The sequence below is a fragment of the Lissotriton helveticus genome, chromosome 2_1 (assembly GCF_964261635.1).
Source record: "Lissotriton helveticus chromosome 2_1, aLisHel1.1, whole genome shotgun sequence".
In the NCBI taxonomy this organism is placed as follows: Eukaryota; Metazoa; Chordata; class Amphibia; order Caudata; family Salamandridae; genus Lissotriton; species Lissotriton helveticus.
In genome coordinates, this window is record NC_136059.1 from 520300192 (window position 1) to 520319528 (window position 19337).

The 19337-nt window shown below is 43.6% G+C and overlaps 1 protein-coding gene across 6 annotated transcripts in view; it reads left to right on the top strand.

Annotated features, from left to right (window-relative positions):
• The window catches only part of ERBIN (erbb2 interacting protein), a 912789-nt gene that overhangs the window by 792135 nt on the left and 101317 nt on the right, over positions 1–19337 (top strand). For all 6 annotated transcript variants that reach the window (XM_078675167.1, XM_078675172.1, XM_078675168.1 and 3 more), the window contains 2 exons: positions 1053–1233; positions 5768–7298. In XM_078675167.1, the coding sequence (XP_078531293.1) occupies positions 1053–1233; positions 5768–7298 (1712 nt within the window). The remainder of the gene's footprint in view (positions 1–1052; positions 1234–5767; positions 7299–19337) is intronic.

A 19337-nucleotide genomic window follows, 5' to 3' on the forward strand; every position in this document is an offset into this window, starting at 1 on the left:
AAAAGTTCTCAGAAGTCATACTTCATTATTCAAAAGAGCTCCATTTGAACCAGGAACTGTGGATTATCTGTAATTAGTTTGTTTGTTGTGTCCTTACTTTTTGTTTGCAAAGAACAAACGCTTTCTGACAGTTCTGAGACTCTACCACTAGCAGACGAGACACTGGTCATTCAGGGTTTCTCTCCCAGAAAACATTTATGCAGTCCTTTAGTATGAATTTGGCCATTGTATGTGGCTCTGCAACTTTACGTTTCTTTTGATTTAATCAGCATATCAACCTTCTGGGCGACTCCCCATGACTTATTAATTGTACATTTGTGATTGACAGCTTCCCAGTTCTGTGAAGACATGAGCACAAACATTTTTGGGCACCCCTTTGGAATGTTCTATATAGGTCCACCCTGATCTTGGTGGTTGTTATTTTATAAAATTCAACCCAGTGTGGCTATTCCCAGGATGTCTGATGTTGGTCTAAGAGGGCCAGATCTAGGCTAGATTATCAAGACCACCACCGACTATAAACGAGGTACATTTAGATTCGCTCTATATAGATCAAATACTTTGTGGATATCCTAAAAATCTGGCATGGAGATGGTGCTCTGGGATCTATGTTGACATGGATGGGACAACCTGATACCCATAAAAGGATCTGAATGCAAAAATAGCTGTCTCATAGGGACGTCCAGAGAAAAACTATTCTTTCTTATTTATATATATTTAAGATATCAGTCAGTGTTCTAAACTCGGTCAATGATCACAAAGTGTGAAAAAAACTGGCTCTACGTTGGACGTCCCTGATCTTTCTAGTAGATTACCTTAACACTATCCTTGTGATATACATCTGTTGGTTTCTTCAAACGAAGGGTTTTACTTTGCATCATCTACATGAGGCAAAAGCCATTCACGTGGTAGATGCAAATGGTGAATTGTGTTTTTTCACAGAGCAGACATCCTACTGAGAATGGTATACGGTTCTGTGTTTACAGTTGTGTGATGTAGACATACTGCATAGTGCTGAATGTGTCAACAATTCATAAAAAACTGTATTTCAGAGAATAAGGATGCTGACTCCTTACTGGATGAAGTCACCCACAACAGCAACCAGAACAACAGTAACTGTTCCTCTCCATCCAGGATGTCTGATTCCGTTTCCCTGAACACTGACAGCAGCCACGATCATTCGTTATGTTCCCCAGAGAAAGAAGCGCACATTGTTTTGAATTCAAAGATCAGGTCTGTGTATGTGTCTGCGTTCTTGTGTATATAGTGTTGTTGTTCTCATTTAGTACCGTGTCTCAACTCGCCGTACCTTTTTATTTCTGTGCTACATGCAAATTTTGACATTTGACTTGAATTTTACAGGTACTGGCGTTAGGCCTTGTGTGCTTGTATCCAATTTCCTAATGTTTTTTTTGTGAACTGGATTCATTTGTTGCAAATTGCTATTCATTTATTTTTAACTTTTCACAAATTTATTTTGATCACTGTTTTTAATGCAGGTAGCATCATATAATATGTTAAAGTGGCGTTAACAAGAAAGTTGTAAATGCCATGACGATATGCACGTTCTTTCGGAGAATAGTGCGACCTAACAACCTTTAATATCTTGGGTTTGGGCTTTGTGCAGGTTTTTTGAAAAAAAACCTTAAGGGGATTACTTTTTAATGCACATTTATAGTGCATACAATTTCACACTCTTCAAAGAAGTATTGAGCGAGATAACACTGTTTCTCCTGAATTGGATTATTTGTCTTAATCTTGTCCCAAAATGATTACTATCTAGCAGTGTGTTTTTACAATGTCAGTTTGCTGTTTGTTTACTCAAAACCCCCTTTTGTACTGGTGTTTGCTATGCAATTAAGGAAAAGGAAATTCTCTGTGTGATCCTAATGCTTGTAGAGCACATATTTTTCATTGGAGATTAACAAGATTTGATGTGGCCACTTATAACTGGTTGTCAAGTCGGGAATGTCAGATCTTTTAATAAGTAAATAAGCAGAGTCTGGATACTTGATACAAATTGACCCAGAAATGATAACGCTAAGGGCGAGGCAGGCATGGCGGGAAGAAATGACAACTAGCGATGAACATCTCCTGTGACAGGTGTTAATGGCAGCCAAAAGCCGCCTTGCTGTCGTCTACAAGAAGGGAGAGTATTTGGATGCTCCGAGTGGTGGAAAGGTTAACTTAAACGTTTTAAAAACAGAAAGGAGAACATTTTTGACAACATTAGGTCCACTAGTAGAATGGCTAGAAATTGATGGCAGGGAGGTGAATATTATGGTACCATTACGAGGGAGAATGAACTAGAATTATCAAAAGCAGAGTTATTTTTTTTTTAGAGTCCAACAGATACTTCTGTTTAGTGCTCTTTGACCTCTGTCTTAATTCCTGTTCTTATGCTACCAGTGACTTCTGATGCAGTATGTTCCTGCATGGCTAAAATATACTTGGGCTGAGAAACTGATGACTTGATGGCTATCATTTTGGAGATCTGAAGTGAGATGCCGCGTGTGCTGCACAGGGTTTGTCGTTGTGGTCTTCCTGAGGAGACCATTGATGGATGTGTCTCTTACCCTGGGTGTGTTTGTGCTTCAAGAGAACCTAGGCCTCCTTTCAGTTGATCATTGCTGATTCTCTATTTTCGTAAAGATGGCAACTAGCTCACGGAAGGCAACGACTGCTATCATTAATATCTTAAACCTAATTCTGTAGCGCACATAGATGCTCTATGTGTGGAGAGAGAACTGGGATGATCCTCAGGAACCAGTGGCCGTCCTTGCTGTATTTCCTTTGGATAATTTCAGGTTCTACATTTCTCCTCTCTGAAGCTTGGTGGGTGGTGAAATCAAGACATCAAAATCTGCAGTGGTCATAAAAGGGCCGATCCACCCAATGCTCTCAGCAACATAACCAGCTAGTGGAATTTAACATGGATGATCTGTCATGTTCTGTCTTAGACTAGGTGCGGTGTAGGCTACAAAGCTGAGTCACTTCAGACTGTTTGTACTGCGTTTTCTCATGGTTATTCACTGTCGAAGAGGACAGGCTTAAGTTTAATTGTTAGCCTTGTATTATCACCAACTCATTAAGGAAATGCATCAGTATATTTTGGATAAAGTACTTGCAAGCAGATTGAAAGGCTGTTGCTTAATGGTAATGCTCCAATAGTGCTTCTCATTGCGACATCAGGTTTCTACTGCCTACGTCCTTGCTCATGATTTAAGGCTTCTAAATCCCAGCATGGTCGACTCTACTAATAATATCCCAGCATGGTCGACTCAAACTTTCTGAGGTTGGCAAAATGAGAACGAATTTTGATTGGGTAATACTTGTACATGAATAATTTCTTCTATAAAGTAATTTGGATAAAAGGCTAATATATAACAGATTATTATTAGAAGTGCTAAAATGCCTTTTTTGAAATTTAAGACCCACAAAGGAAAAAGACCGCTAGGGTTAAAACGAGTCAGAAAATCAGAGTTTATGTAATCCCTCCACTCCTGCCTTCCAGTTAGGTCTACAGTAAATTTCTTGGACCATAGCCAGAAATTCAGCTTCGTTCTTGGTCCCGACTCCAGTTGATCTATGAGCAATACATAAGGAAGGATACATTTTACTTCTCGTTTATAAAATGATTTATAAGCAGATTTTTGCCAAATCTCTGGGCATACTTGGAATCATCACGCTGGCACAGCATTCCACTTCTGTGCAGTCTCACCTAATTTATTTCTGTTCACTCTGACTTCAAGGGTTTCAACTACCTTACCTGCCTTTTTATTTATGCCCTCATTTATATGATTAATTAGTTGGAGGCTTCTGTCTCTTTCCTTTTGTAGCCACAATCATTGTGAATGCCTTCCACAGTTAAGGTTTTGCTCCAAGCATTCTAAGTTCATTTTACCTCCAAATCAGAGGTTCCCATACATTTTGGTACTGGAATGCAACAAGCTTTTTCACCCTGAGAAAGCTTTTCCTCTCGTTTTAATGATTGTTTGAGGATTAGAACATTATGATTGATGGCCTGGCGTTGGTGTGTGTGGTTTCATGCCACAGGATGTGAGTGATGTTATTGTGTTCATTATTAACTATACTTGTGCCTACTGACATCTTGCCAAGGAGGGAAGCAGTATTAAAAACGACCCTTTAAAATGTAATTATTTGATTAATTTAAAGCGAGTTTCTATTGCCGCTATTAAGAGCATATGTTTGTTTCTTTTTCAGATCGCTAGCTAACAGAGGTGAAAATCATAGAATTACGTTTGTGGCACCCAGATTAGATTACCTGAATCCCACATACATTATTCTATGATTTGGTACTTTTGGTGGCAAGGGCCTTTTACAATAATATTTCGAAACTATTTATTTTTTTAAGTAAAAGTGGCATTACTAACGTAACAAATGACGATTTTCACTTTAACCAGGAAATGATTTTCCTGTTGTCCTTCCAAGTACTGAAATATCCTTCATAACTTTCTCTAATCTAGTTAAAGGGGTCAGTTTACATGCTTTGTGACCCTTGTGCCGCAACAGCATTGTCAAGATTTCCTAGTTGGTATGAAATTCAATAATTGTCTTTCAGAAGAGGGCATAGGAGTATGCCATCAGAGTCAAAGAATTATTGTCTGTATTGTAAAACATCGTGCATCCATGCAGGACTACCAGACTGAACCGTAGTCGTCCTCCCAATTGCCTGGATTATGCTAAAAGCCTCAAAAGTCCACTGGCGGTGGTGTGGTCACTTGATGGCAAAAAGGTGTTTGACTATGTAGAACAGATATGTTCCAGGTCCTACAGGAAGTGGGCATGGGACCTTACTTTACTTTGTGGGTCTCCCTGAAACACCGTGACCCGACAGCATCTGTCAGAATCTGGAGCAAACTATTGGGCTCAGTCACCCTCATCGAGGGACCAGACAAGGACGCCCTCCATCGCCACTCTGTTTGCCCTCCCAGTGGAGCCCCTGGCATGTCGGGTGAGATGGATACAACATAAAAGACCTAATATCCAGGCAACCTTCCTATACCTTCTGTACACCAGATTCTTAAAGCAAGCGATACGTTTTTAGTTTAGCCAAGCTGGTCGAGGCATCTTGAAGTCAGGCATGGTCCTACACTGGCAGCATTTTGTGAATGTTCCTTTCTTTGGCATATTTCTAGCCAACTTACATTGAAGGGAAAGGAAATATGTCTAGGTTGTGGCTAATGTGTCTGCTGTTCATAATATAATTTTTTTTGTTGCTTTATTTAAATACTTGGCTGTATTGCGGATAAATTAAGTCAAAAAAGTATGCTGTGTGATAATATGATTATGTTGTATAGGATGAGGAAGCTACCGTCTAAAAGAAAAACATTGAGAATACTTAGTAGCTTGTCGTGCAGTGTCATCTGGAGTAATGCAATACTGTATTGTCCCGCACTGGCGTTTGAGAGTTGAAGTATGCTGGGGCTGATTGCTGCATACTTAGTTTCTTAAAGTGGTTATTGGGTTTCTGGTACATTGCTGTGTCTCTAGAAACTGTTGCAGGTGAGTTGTTTTTATGATCCAAGGGTCTGCGGGGACCCTTGTAATGTTCATGTAGCTAGAAAAGCATGTTGTCTCAATTTAATATTTCATCTTTCTTGATACAAAATACCTAGTCTGTATAATAGTGGATTATTTTAGTTCTCAAGTTAAGTGACTTTTCAACTAGTTTATAACTCATATAAAAGGTTGTAGCTCTGATGTCTAATGCTGTTTTTTTTAAAAGTACTTTTTTTGCTTTTAGGCAAGAAGATGAAAATTTCAACCGTGTTCTACAAAATGGAAGTCAGCTAAAAAATGCACAGGGAAGAGAAATTACTGAGTTGACAAACTATGACTTAGGCTTTGGGGATAGGTTAGTTTTAACAGAAAAGGGCATTGAACTGACAGATGTGACGGACAACTCACAAAGGTTGGACCAACTCAACATGAATATCAACAATTTGATCAGTTCTGATGGGTTGCACTCGAATACAGTGGAATTGGCAGAGATAGGTGGTAAGGATGTGGTTTCAGGGATGGGATTTTTAAATAATAATATTGCAGAAAGTGCAGACCATTTAGATCCTGAAAACAAACACAACATCACCTATCCCATGAGTAACATCAATGGGCATTCAGAGGGACGAGAAAGAAATCTTCGAGATCTAGAGAGTGCTGCAACTTCCAACGAGGATTCTTCTGTTGATATGTGCATCTCAAAGAGCACTGATGATCTTTCTCCAGAAAGGGGAGATCCTGTAGGGACGGTTGTGAAATCTCATAGCATCACTAACATGGAAACTGGTGCAATGAGGGTTTATGATATCATGAGTGACAGCGGATTGCAACATCCGAATTCAGTAGCAAAAACAGCATCTGTTGGTGTTGATGGACAACATATTGTGCGCAGCAAGTCGGCAACACTTCTGTATGACCAGCCTTTACAAGTGTTTTCCGGATCTTCCTCCTCTTCTGATTTATTGTCTTGTAGCAAAAAAACAGTGTACAGATTTGATTCCAACCATAACCCAGAAGGAACCAATGTAGCAAGAGGTCTAGCAGGTGCACCTATGATAAGCATACCTCAGTATAATATCCAGTACAGTAGTAGTGCTGGAACAAAGGAATCCTTGTGGCCTCAAAAGCAAAATGCACCCTTGGAACAACAAAGCAGTTTGCCACTTCCGTGCCTTCTAAGGTCGGACAGCACAGAGAGCCCTACTTATGTAAAACATTCTGCGAACATGAATTTCTCAAATCATAATAATGTACGATCCCCTGCTGCTTATGGCATTCAGCAAAGAATGGGACCCCGGCACATCGAAATGTGGGCTGTTCCACCAAACGATAGGTTTATTCCTGGAGCAACGCGACATACTCTTCAACGACAAGGCAGTGTATCCTCATCGACATCTGTAACCATGGGTGATATGGCACCCCAAAGGCGTCCCCAAATGCCTGAAGGAGATTATATGACCTACCGAGAATTGCAACGAATGGGTAGAGCACCACCCCCAATGCCTGGTCCCCAGAGACCAATGTCTGCGAGGACATACAGTGTTGATGGCCCCAATGTACCCAGGCCACAGAGTGCGCGGCCCAATGTAAGTGATATACCAGAAAGAACTATGTCGGTTAGCGATTTTAACTACTCGCGGACTAGTCCCTCTAAAAAGCAGAATACCAGGGTGAATTCAGAGCATTCATTGTTAGACACTCAAGGAAAAAACAAAGTCCCTCATGATTGGAGAGATCAGGTACTGCGACACATTGAGGCAAAAAAGCTGGAAAAGGTAAGTCATCTTATAAATATTTTATTTCCCCCTCTCTGTCTCATATATATTGTGCATAGTTACCATACACTATGTTTGACTATATTTGCATAATTAATGTCTTTCTGTAAATGGTTTTCAGGAAAGAATTCTACGTGCTTTGGCAGCCAGGGATGTCAGTGGCTCTACAGTTCTAATCCTTACAGTGAATGTAATATTTTTGCAGCCTGTTTTTACTACGTCCACCTAAGGACTGCATGCAGAGACAATGACAATAATGAATTTATTGCTTGCCTGTTTCGTTTCTTTTTTGTTTTCCTTTTTTTTATTACGTATTCAGGAGTCATTTCAAACGCTGATAATGTCGTGCTATGAGGATTCAAAGTGGGTTCATCAACACATCACTTTCTCAAAACTAAACCCTTTTTGCAAGGGGTCTCAAGGCTTGATGTTCTTACCGGTGGTTGTAAGTAGGCTTCCACAGACAGCCTACATTTATCACGCTGATGCTCGCAGAGGGAGTTTGCTGCTCTACATAAGGCTGAAAAAAATTGTCTTGGAGCAAGATTGGTCTTTACCAGTAATGGGCACTGTTTTGACCTGAAGGCAGGTACATGGTTCTTATAGAAAGTCAAAGCGATCTGCTTTATTAATAGTAAACTTCAGGGATCAGAAAGTATTTCCGATTAGCAAGGCTGTCAACCCTTTTTAGGTCTCGCCTAGGCAGCGGGCATGCGCTGCTCTAGGAGGGCCTTTAGCCATTGGTCTGCTCCTTTTCAAGCACACGTGTGCTTGTGCTGACATCCACCTTGCGGGAGCGAGCAGTGGCGCGAGTGATAATTGAAAACATATGGCTCTTGTGCCACCGTTGCTCGCTCTCGCAAGGCAGATGCTAGCACAAGTGCATTTGCCTGCTCTTTCGGGGCCACGCCCGCTCCCTCATACTTGTTTCGCTTTGTTTTCCTGAGCTGAATTTAAAATCGCTACTGGCGCCTGAGCTTTTTTTTTTTTTTTTCATTGTCCAGAACTCATTTCAAGCTGTGAATTGATAAGCGGGTACCCTAACCCATGCCATTAATGGTGATTTATGTCTTGGAGAGACAATTCAAGAAACTTGTCAAAATATTTTATGGCATGGTGAATTTCTAATTTTATAATGGGGCTCGTTTCACTCCATCCATGTTCTAAGTTGTGCACACAGCGCAATCTATTCGAAACCACTGCAAGTAGTTTGTATTGGTTGCAAATGTATATTAAATAATGTGCATTTATTCGGGGCGATAGCTGGCCAGAGTCAAGTCCAGCACATTTGTCATTCTTAAAATACTTGAAATACTTGTGGTTCTAGGTTCTATGGGGTATCTATCCATATCACAGGTCGGCAGACGCAAGGCCACTCTCCCCACGTCGCTTCCTTCATGTGATCACCTGACTTGGCATTCCCCATGCACTCCCAGGACGTGCACATTAAAACTATAGCGTGTAATATACAACCTGCCGCCCTTCGCAGAGCTGGCAAGCCAAGCCGTGGACTGGACGGAGGGGGGTTGCTTTCTTATTTATGCTCCCCCAGGGGGGGTCCTGATTCGGATCATTTTTGGCTCGAGGGGCAGTGACACACCGGCTTCTCAACGAGTGCCTGAGGTTTTTTTTTTAAGATTTTCAGTGCGGTTTGAAAATGGGTAAATTTCCGGGGAAAGGATGTGAAGTACGCCAGGGTTAAAGAACCCTCACACGCCTGATAGTGCGTCCCACAAATCTGCATACATAACATTATTTACCCGTCTGTAGAACTATATCAGCCTTTACTAAAACGTGCATTTAATGTTAAAACATTATCAGCCTTTACGTTAACATGTACTTTAGTGAGTGGAAAATCGTTTTTCACTGTTTATCATACCTTTAACCTTAATTTAACATTTAACAATGGTGGACCTAATGGATTTGTGCGGCGTTCCCGTGAAGTGGTGGCATGTCAATTATTGTGCCTTAACACTTAAAGTTGTTGATGCTAAATCAATGTTCCTGTGTTTCCTAAGCAGTCAAGGTGAATTAAAACAAGTATTGGCATAGCCAATAGGTCTCACCTTTGGGACCTTATATGTATTTAGTTATGCAGCACAAAATCCTTGGTGCAACATCAGCTGTTGCATGGCTAAAAACTTATAAGGTCCCAAAGGCGAGACCTATTGGCTATGCCAATGCTTGTTGTTCTTATAAGCAACTGAGCCAACCTGGACTTGCACACTTTTTGTTCCAAGTGCAAAGTAAATATCTTTGCAAGTATGCAAAACAAATACTTTTCTTTTTATTCCTGGCTTAGAGAACCTTGCCAGCCACATATTTCCCAGGTGAACCTTGGCGACACTTCACATTTTGCTTCCACACAGGATTTACTGTGGAACAATGGGTCGACCCACTTCATCCATTGTCTGAGAGTGACAGCATTTTGCCTACTCGCATGTACACAACCTTCTGGAAAGGAATGCACTTCAGTGCCTCGGCTGTACTAGCCATATCTTTATTTTTAAATCGTTTGTATTTTTGCCAAATTTTTGTTCACATTGCATTTATTTGTAAAAAATAAATAAAAGATACCATTATACTCTTGTCAAGGTCAGACTCAATGGCTCTGCCAAAGCATATTTCAGAAATGGTGGGCAAGTTGCACTTTACGTGTACAGATTGGCAACTTATAACACGACATACACAGTGTCTTTTTTAAACGTATATTATGTAAAATCTGCATCAAATCAGGACGAATTCCAGATGTTTTAGGCAAACATTTAGGCAAATACCAGAGTCTGTGGCATCTGGCACGTTTTTGTTTTTAAGCTTTCTAGAAACTTTCTGGATTTCAAATACAATCTCTTTTTGAAGGCTCAACTTTAATTAGTATAGTCTGGTTAACAATGCCAAACTCATGTATTAGATGTTAAGCCTAAAAACCTGTTTGCACCGTCTCGAAGCCAACTAGGTGCAAGTAAGTACCTTCCCAGAGTCTGTGAATGAGTTTACTTGTATTGCATTACTTTGCTATGTTTCTTTAATGTAATGTATCTTTCGGTTGACACTTACCTTCAGACAATGAGCTGTATCGACCCTCCAAACTTTAGGATGTCTTTACTGATGCACGATCGTTGCTAATACAATCTTCAGAAACGTAAATGTGTCTTAGTGTTCCTTACGTAGGGACAAGTTCTATGAGTACATTGAACACTCATCTGCTGTTTTGGGATAGTACATGAAATTTAAGCTAATGCGTCTAGTGCTATTCCTCCTGATAGTTAAACGGTAAAGTGCTTTTAATTAATGAAGTTAAATCCAGCATCACTACAAAGAATATAGTGTTTTATGCTTGCCACATAGTGTTATGCCTTCGACCATTAGATTGGAGCCATAATACGTAAACTGGTTGCCCTTATTGTACAGTTCCAGGGTATCCTCTGATTGGCTGTTTATTGTTTATAATAATTTCCATTAGAATTGCACACAGTCTGTTTTGTGTATAGTTAGTGCAGATCTGTATGTTAAAATTCTACTATATCAATTGTTTATATGGGTTAATGCCAAAATAAGAGTAGAGCACAGATATCATCTTCCACACTCTGCGTAGAGCACAGTGGAGGAAAGCGCTCCTCTCCATTCTCACTAGCTCCACCACCAGTAAATCCGCTCACAGCATGACGCTCTCTATCACGCCATCCCAAGTTTTCCCTGGCAGAGCCACCATCACCATCTACAACAACGGGCTCATCCTATTCCAAGCCACAGATAGGAACCTCGACCGACTCGACCACCTGTTCCCTACTTTCCTAGATCACATCACCAAACGGCGGTCCCCCACTTCGCACACACCAAGATGCACCACACCCCCCAATTCCATTCCCCATTATAACCCTCCCTGCCCATCTCAACAGCGGAATGACACACACCCCACCCATCCCCCCAGAGCTATAGTTAGTCAAACACCCAACGTAATCCCTCCACACCCTTCACTCACTGACGAAGATCGTCCCCCTTCCCACATCACACATACCCCCACCCTCCCTTCCACCCACTTCACAACTCCTTCGAGTCTCGCTGAACACACAACGGCCCGGAGCATATCTCCCCCCCTCCGTGGCAGATGTCTCTCCCACCCTATCTCCCCCCCATTCTCACTCCTCACTTCCCCACCCTCCCAACCAGACACACAGAGCTCACCACCCCTCGCTCCCTAACATCCCCCCCTCTCTACCCCCCCATACTCAGCCCCCACTACCCTCCTGCCACCCCTATTGTCTTCAGTCTTCACTCATCCCACAACTCACCGGTGTCGCCTCCCATCAACGTCCCCGCCCTTACGTCCCAGCCTACCCCTTCCTCACCCACACCCCTCGCCGACATTCTCTCTCATCCACCGAATACCACCCCACTCACTATTACCGCAGAACACTCCTTTGACACTGGCATACCCCACCCCCCTGTCCCCAACTCTGGACTCAACAACCCGCCCACGGCCCTCATCTCCAACGCCAGCCCCAACCCACAGCTCGACCTGATTTTAACAACCCTCCTACAAGTCAAAGACGAGCTCCACACCATCAAAGAACTTCTCCACACACGCCCCAGACAACACCGACCTACAACCAACACCTCCGTATCCAACAAAGGCCACACCTTCCCCACAGGCCCTCGCACTCAGCACGCTCCAGGGGCGAGACGGGTGGGCTCACACTCTCCGCGCTGGCCCACTATTCCCGACCGCAACAATATACACCGCCCCCGTCGCGCTCATAACTCCCTGTCGGATCAAGACTTAGACACCCTCCTCCGCTCTTTTGGCCCTGGCCCGGTAAAACACACGTCGTCCTCACAACTCCCCATACCCACAATTCTCACAAATCCCACTAGGCATCCAACTCTAAGCAGCAGAAGCTCCATCCCCAACAATCTCAGAAAAATCCCCCTCGCTCTAGAACACTCGACCACCCTTCTCACCCCCAGACTCAAATGCATCCTACTCAACTGCAGATCGGCCCAGAGGCACTCCTCCAACATTGCAGATCTCGTCACATCTTTGGATCTTGACCTAACCATTTTGACTGAAACGTGGTTAACTGAAGCCTCTACACCTATCATGGACATACTAGTTCCCCCCAATTACCACATCATTAGACTCGACAGGACCAGCAAGACGGGTGGGGGAATCGCATGCATTTTCAGGAGCAACCTCTCCGTTGCTAAAATCACTTCCCCCTCCCTCACGTCTTGTGAACTCTTCTGTCTTGATATCTCCAGCGAGAGCAAACCAGTATGTGCTCTACATCTCATCTATCACCCGCCTGGGGACAACCTCATCTTCACCCAACAACTCATGGACACGATCTCATCCAACGCTGGTCGGCAGATCACGCAAATCTACCTGGGTGACTTCAATCTCCACTGGAACGATCAGAAAGACGCAGTGGTGAATAGCCTCAAAACTTTCCTTGACGCGCTTAACCTCACCCAATTATGCAACAGCCCAACACACGACAAAGGCTACATACTGACGATACTCAGCTGCTCTTTCCCTTTGACCATCTAACTCCAGAGGTATTACATTCTTTCTCTGAGGGGATGAGAGCAGTTTCCCAATGGATGTCTTTGAACAAGTTGCAGTGCAACGTTTCAAAGACAGAGGTTATGCTCTTTGGGGAGGCTAAAATCTGCTGGGCTCCTGACTGGTGGCCTCTAGACCTTGGCCCAGTCCCTGAGCCTAAGCAGATAGTCAAGAACTTAGGGGTCTGTCTGGAACAAGAACTCAGCCTGAAGCAGCATGTTACCAACATTGTGGGGTCCTGTTTTCGAACTATAGGACTACTGCGCAGAGTCTTCCCACTGCTTCCAGACACCATTAGAAAGACCCTGGTCCAGGCGCTGGTTATCAGTCGTCTCGACTATTGTAATGGTCTCTTGTTGTCAGCTAATGAGGAGGATCTGGACAGGTTGCAGGTTGTGCAGAACACTGCAGCTAGGCTGGTGGTAAATGCTCCTCCCAGAACACCATCAAAACCACTTCTTGCCAGGCTTCATTGGCTCTCCATTCGTCAGAGAGTCACCTTTAAGATCTGTTGTACGATACATAAAGGACTTCATGGTTTGGGTCCCTCTTATCTGGCAGACAAGTTTGTGCCGTATGTCCCTTCCCGTGCTCTACGGTCCAGTGATCAATTGCTTCTTATGATTCCTAGGATCAAGCGGGCAAGGTAAGGGGGTAAGGCTCTGTCGGTAAGGGGACCGAAGATTTGGAATGGCCTCCCTCTCCAGCTTAGGCAGCTTGAAAATCATCTGGCCTTCAGGAAAAAGCTGAAGACGTTCCTGTTCCAGGGCTAACTATACAGTCTCAGAATTGGATTGCAGTTATGTAACTTGTTCTCCTGTAGGTTCGGCAGTCATAAAGCGCGGAGATACTCCCCAGGGAGTCTATTCTAGCGCTCTACAAACACGCAAAATAAATAAAAATAAATAAATACTTGATCTCATCATCGCCAATAAAGACTCCACCCAACTAGGGGCAATCCAACCTTGTGATTGGTCAGACCACCACATTATCACCTTCTTCATCAACGAAAAAGTCAAACCTATCACGGCTCAACCCACCAAATCTAAGATCTGGAAAAGAGACATTAAGAATCTTAACCCCAACTCCCTGCCTCCTCTCCTCACCAATCGCCTCCTTCCCCCTCCTGGCACCTCTGATGTTCAATCGCTGACTGACCACTACCTCGACTCTATGAATTCAATAATCAATGAAGCCGCCCCACTGCAACTAAAGAGAGTCACCACCAAGTTCTCGAACCCTTGGTATGACGGCAGACTCAATGAAGACAGGCGTGCTATGCGAATGGCAGAGCGCACATGGAGATCTGACCCCTCATCACTGCATCGCAAAACACTTAAGAACAAGAGAAATGCCTACTTCAGGAAAATCAAGCGTGCGAAATCTGACTTCTTCAGCCTTCAGCTGGACCAAGCAAAAAACAGACCAAGAAAGCTGTTCGAACTAGTCAAAACTCAAACCAAGACGCAACCCTTACTATCAAACGACACAACAAACGACATCCCACACTGTGAAGACTTTTCTGCTTTCTTTAAGCTAAAGACCGACAGCATAAGGCGTGACCTCCTTAATGATGTAAATAGATACCCGAGCCACATCAAAAGGCCCGACACCCAACCTAAAAATAACGCTTCCTGGTCGTCTTTCGACACCTACTCTGAAGAAGCAATACACAAACTGCTCGGCACCTTGAAGCCCTCTAATCACCTCACAGACCCCCTACCTGCTAATGCTGTAAGAGACTTCACCCCCGTTCTCCTCCCACTCTGGACTAAAATCATTAACAGCTCCCTTCAGCAAGGTCTCATCCCAGACTCCCTCAAAGTGGGGCAAGTCACGCCTATACTCAAGAAACCTACAGCTGACCCTGCTGACTTAAACAATTACCGCCCTATCACCAATATCCCCACTCTGGCCAAGCTGCTGGAAAAATGTGTGCAACTCCAATTAACAAAACACATTGACAAATTCGAACTCCTCGACCCTCATCAATCAGGCTTCCGAGCGAAACACAGCACGGAAACGGCCATGACACACATAATTGATGACGCCCTCCAAATCCTTGATCGCAACGACTCCTGCCTCCTCATCCTCTTGGACCTCTCCTCAGCATTCGACACGGTCAAACATGAGAATCTATTAGAGCTCCTAAATGCCAGAATGGGCTTATCCGGGACTGTGCTCAAATGGTTCACCTCCTTCCTACACAACCGATCTCAGAAGTTCAAGATCAATAACGTGCTGTCCTCACCTGTGCCAGTAGATTTAGGCGTCCCACAAGGTTCTTCCCTCTCACCCACGCTGTTCAACCTCATCATGGAACCACTCGCTACCTTGCTCCAAGCATCCAATGTACACTTCCATATGTATGCCGATGACACTCAACTTTACCTAAAGGTACAATCCCCAGATGATATCAAACTTCTGAACGGCACACTTAGAAACACCCAATCGTGGTTGGCCGACAATCACCTCAAACTAAATGCGCTGAAAACTGAGTTCCTCCTGATATCACCCCCTGCGAAGATTACCACCACCCAAATATGGCTCAATCACCTAACAGCACTCCATGTCAGACCCACCATCGTGGACTCTGCGAAATCCTTAGGTATCACACTTGACGCTAAGCTCAATATGCAACAGCACATTAGCAAAGCAACGAAAGGAGCCAACTTCCAAATCAACACTCTGAGGAAACTCAAACCCTTCCTTCCAGCCAAGGATTTCCTAACTACTGTACAAGCTTTAGTCATCCCGCGCATAGACTATGGAATTGTGGCCCTCAGCGGACTCCCTCTAGCAACAACCGCACCCCTAAGAGCCTCCCTGAATCCTGCCGCGAGACTCATTTCTGGCTCAAGGAAACACTCCCACATAACCCCTGACTTGAAATCCCTGAAATGGCTTCCCTTTGAAGCCACAATACAGCTGAAAATTGCTGTTATGACACATTCAGCCATACACCTCAAGGCACCCAACTACCTCACTCAAAAGTTGTCCATATCAGGAGGCTCGAGATCCAATAGAAGTACAAAAACTCTGCTCCTGAAACCTCGCAGATTCCGTAAGGAAAAAACATACAAACGCTCCTTCTCAGGAATGGCACCCAGGATCTGGAATGCACTCTCTCCTGAAACGAGGCTTATCTCCTCCACTGCACTCTTCAAGAAAGAAGTGAAAGCCATCCTTATGGCCAAGTTCACCTGATCCTCACTGGTGTTGTTCAGAGACTTTGCACCGTTTCGGTAACGTTGGATACTTAATGGTCCAATAACTTTATATTCACGACCTCCAGACCGTCTTTGCAGTTGGATCAAAGACTCTGCACCGTCTTATTGTATTGTCTATTTTAAGTGTATATTGGTATCTTCTGATCTATATTGTAGTTGGATCAGAGTCCTTGCACCGCCTTATTTTATTGTCTATTTGAGTGTTTACTGTTATCTCATGATCACTATTGTAGCTAGATCAGACTCAGCACCGCCTTATATTACTGTCTATTTGAGTGTTTACTGTTATCTCATGATCTCTATTGTAGCTAGATCAGACTCTGCACCGTCTTATATTACTGTCTATTAGAGTGTTTACTGTTATCTCATGATCTCTATTGTAGCTAGATCAAAGACTCTGCACCCCCCTTATTTTACTGTCTATCTAAGTGCCTATTGGTATCTTATCAGCACATGACTGTTATCCTATTATGCCACGTTTATTATCCTGTACCCAATTATTATGTCTAGTCACCCTCCTGTTGCCCACTCCCCCCCTGTGAAGCGCTCTGATATCTGTAAAGATCTTGTTCGCGCTATATAAAACTTTGAATAAATAAATAAATAAATAGTATGATACAAATAAAGATCTTTGTGTGTAGTGTAGTTCCTATATTCCCAATAGGCTCTGCGCATTGGAATAATATCTTCAATAGTATAGACGTAGGACAGAGGTTAACTAGGTCTTCTACTGTCGATATTAGACTTAAGTTTTGTGTGCCAGCTAGCTCAGAGTTCACTAGAAACTTTCTCGAATAGGCGAGGAGGAGTTTAACCTCCCTGGATAGACAAGAAGGGATTTAGTTTCTGACAACCATAGAACATGACAACTTTGCTCTCCCTAATCAAGAGTATATCTCCAGAGTCGTGTGAAAACAAAAGACAACTATTTTACTCAGTCAGTACGTGCATACTTAGTTCCACCAGATTGTAGAGAAAGAAGAGATGGGCGTGTTCAATAAAAGGTGTTATTTATTGATCAGTCTCTTTTTCTCATACAAGAGAAATGAATCGCTACAGTTGCAATACTTAAGGTTAAGTAAAGTGCATACAGTAAAAGCAGGATTATAAAATAATACTGTAAAAGCATTGATATGGTTTCTTAGCCATATGATACTTTAAAATGGATAAAAGATATACATACATATATACATTGACTAATCGTACTCAACTGGTGCTTCTAACTACGCCTACCCCGGTGTACCTGACCGAAGCCTAATACGTGGGAGGGAGTAAGTAAGTAGCAGTTTAAGTTAAGTTTGTTTTGCCAAGAATCTGACTCAAGAATTCTCTGTAAGGGGTTAGTCAGTTCAGTACCTAGGATTTAGAAGGCAGGAGGGCTGGTTTCTCTGTCTCAGGACTCGGTATCCCAGTCACCCGCGAAGGTGGGCTGGAAACGCTGGAGGCTGGACTCTCGGCAAGATGAAAGGCAGCGTCTTCCTCAGCGCGTCAAAAGGGGAGGGGCAGCGTCCGTGGGCTCTCGCATCAGCTGGGCTCTCCGGCAAGTAGTCACTGCTCCAAGCTCATCACCACAGTGTCTTTGCTTAGGGCAGCGCCGGTATATTTATACCTGAAAGGTGCCGGGTTTGACGTAAGGATGGACATAAGACGTCAATAAAGGATGTCATTAAGAACTGGTCGTTCTTACATTCTTTACAGGAGTTCTCGAACGAAATCAAAACAATAGCAGCGGGCGGGGATTTCCCAGGTTTGCTGGAGGCTTGGTTTGTTTAGAGAACTCGGTGTGCTTTCTAGGGGGCTGGAGGAATAGTGCTTGCTCAATGTGACAGCATGCGCTATGACTTAATCTGAAAACGGGTTTCTGTGCCATTGTATGGACATTAGTGAATAATAACCGGACAAGGGTCAGAAATAGGAGTATCGATACAGGTCCCTAGATAAACATACTACATGTGTGTTGTATTTATAGATGGGTGTGCAAAGGAGTTGGGGTGTTTTCATTGAACAGGGTGATCAGTTGTCCATCGGCTGGTTGTTGCCAATTGTTTTAGACATGCCTCACTCCCTAGGTACATAGCCATTATCTGATGTGTGAATTAGCGTGGTATGCTTTAGCTGAAAGTTGGTAAAATGTATTTTGTGGTGGTGAGGTAAGTGCTGTTGAGTTGGCAGTGCCTTATCAACTACATGGCGTCAGTGCCAATTTCATGCACTTAAATGAGATTGTCAGTGTTACTTGTTTCTGATAGAGACTTCTAACTGCAGATTCCTCACCTTTTGAATATTTTCCCAGGAGTCAGACTTGATATGGAAAATCTTAAGCAGGACCCCTGCACGCCACAGGCGAAGTGTGCCTATGCATGCCAACATCAGTTCATTTCTTTCCACGCCAACAGACGCAGATCAGGAGCTACCCTTGTCTCTTGAGACAGCCCTCTTTGATTTTGCACAAAAGTTCTACAGTGTAAATTTCCCTACTCAAATCTCCAGGGCTTTTAAGCGTTGTGTGGAATGTCATAAGAAATGTCTGTGACTGACCCGCATATGGTTGGGCCCTTCCTGAGGTCGGATCACAAACCTAACTCCTGTAGTGATTGCACCCCAAGGCCATCTGAGATCGGGAGGCAAAGCATTTCCCAGAGAAGCACTTCAAGATTCCATGTCGTGACCGTTCGATTCCAAAGAAAAGTCCCGGCCCTCCTCATGAGGACGTTCCCATGACTGATCATCGTCGCTGTCCAAATTTTGGGTAAGTTGAAGGAAAAGCACAGGAAGTCCAAGCGGGACACGTCCCCGTTCCGTCACTCAGGATCTACTGAGAAAGCGTGAGGGTGTCAACGTGCCTCTGAGTCTAGCTCCTGAAGCCATTTCCTTTTGGAGCCGGTTCATACTCATGTTCTGCAGCAACCTGAATTTCCAGGGCCATTGGCAACTACGCAGCAAATGTAGTAATTCCACACAGCTTTTGGCACATTACTGACTCCCATTGGCAAGCCTACGAGCCCCTAGGAGAAGAGGCGCCTCACAATTGGATTGCTGCCCCTGGTCCACCCTCGTGCCAGTTGGGCCCTCTGGTTTCATTCTGGGTTCTGGACCGACCTCAGTAGCAATTCCCTCCCTGGCTCCACAACCTATGTCATAACATGATCCACCAATGTGGTAGACTCCAGACGACGACAGCCAACCAACAGTTCTGTTTGCTGCCGAGAGGGGGCCATGCACTGCTATGACTGAGCTGCAGCG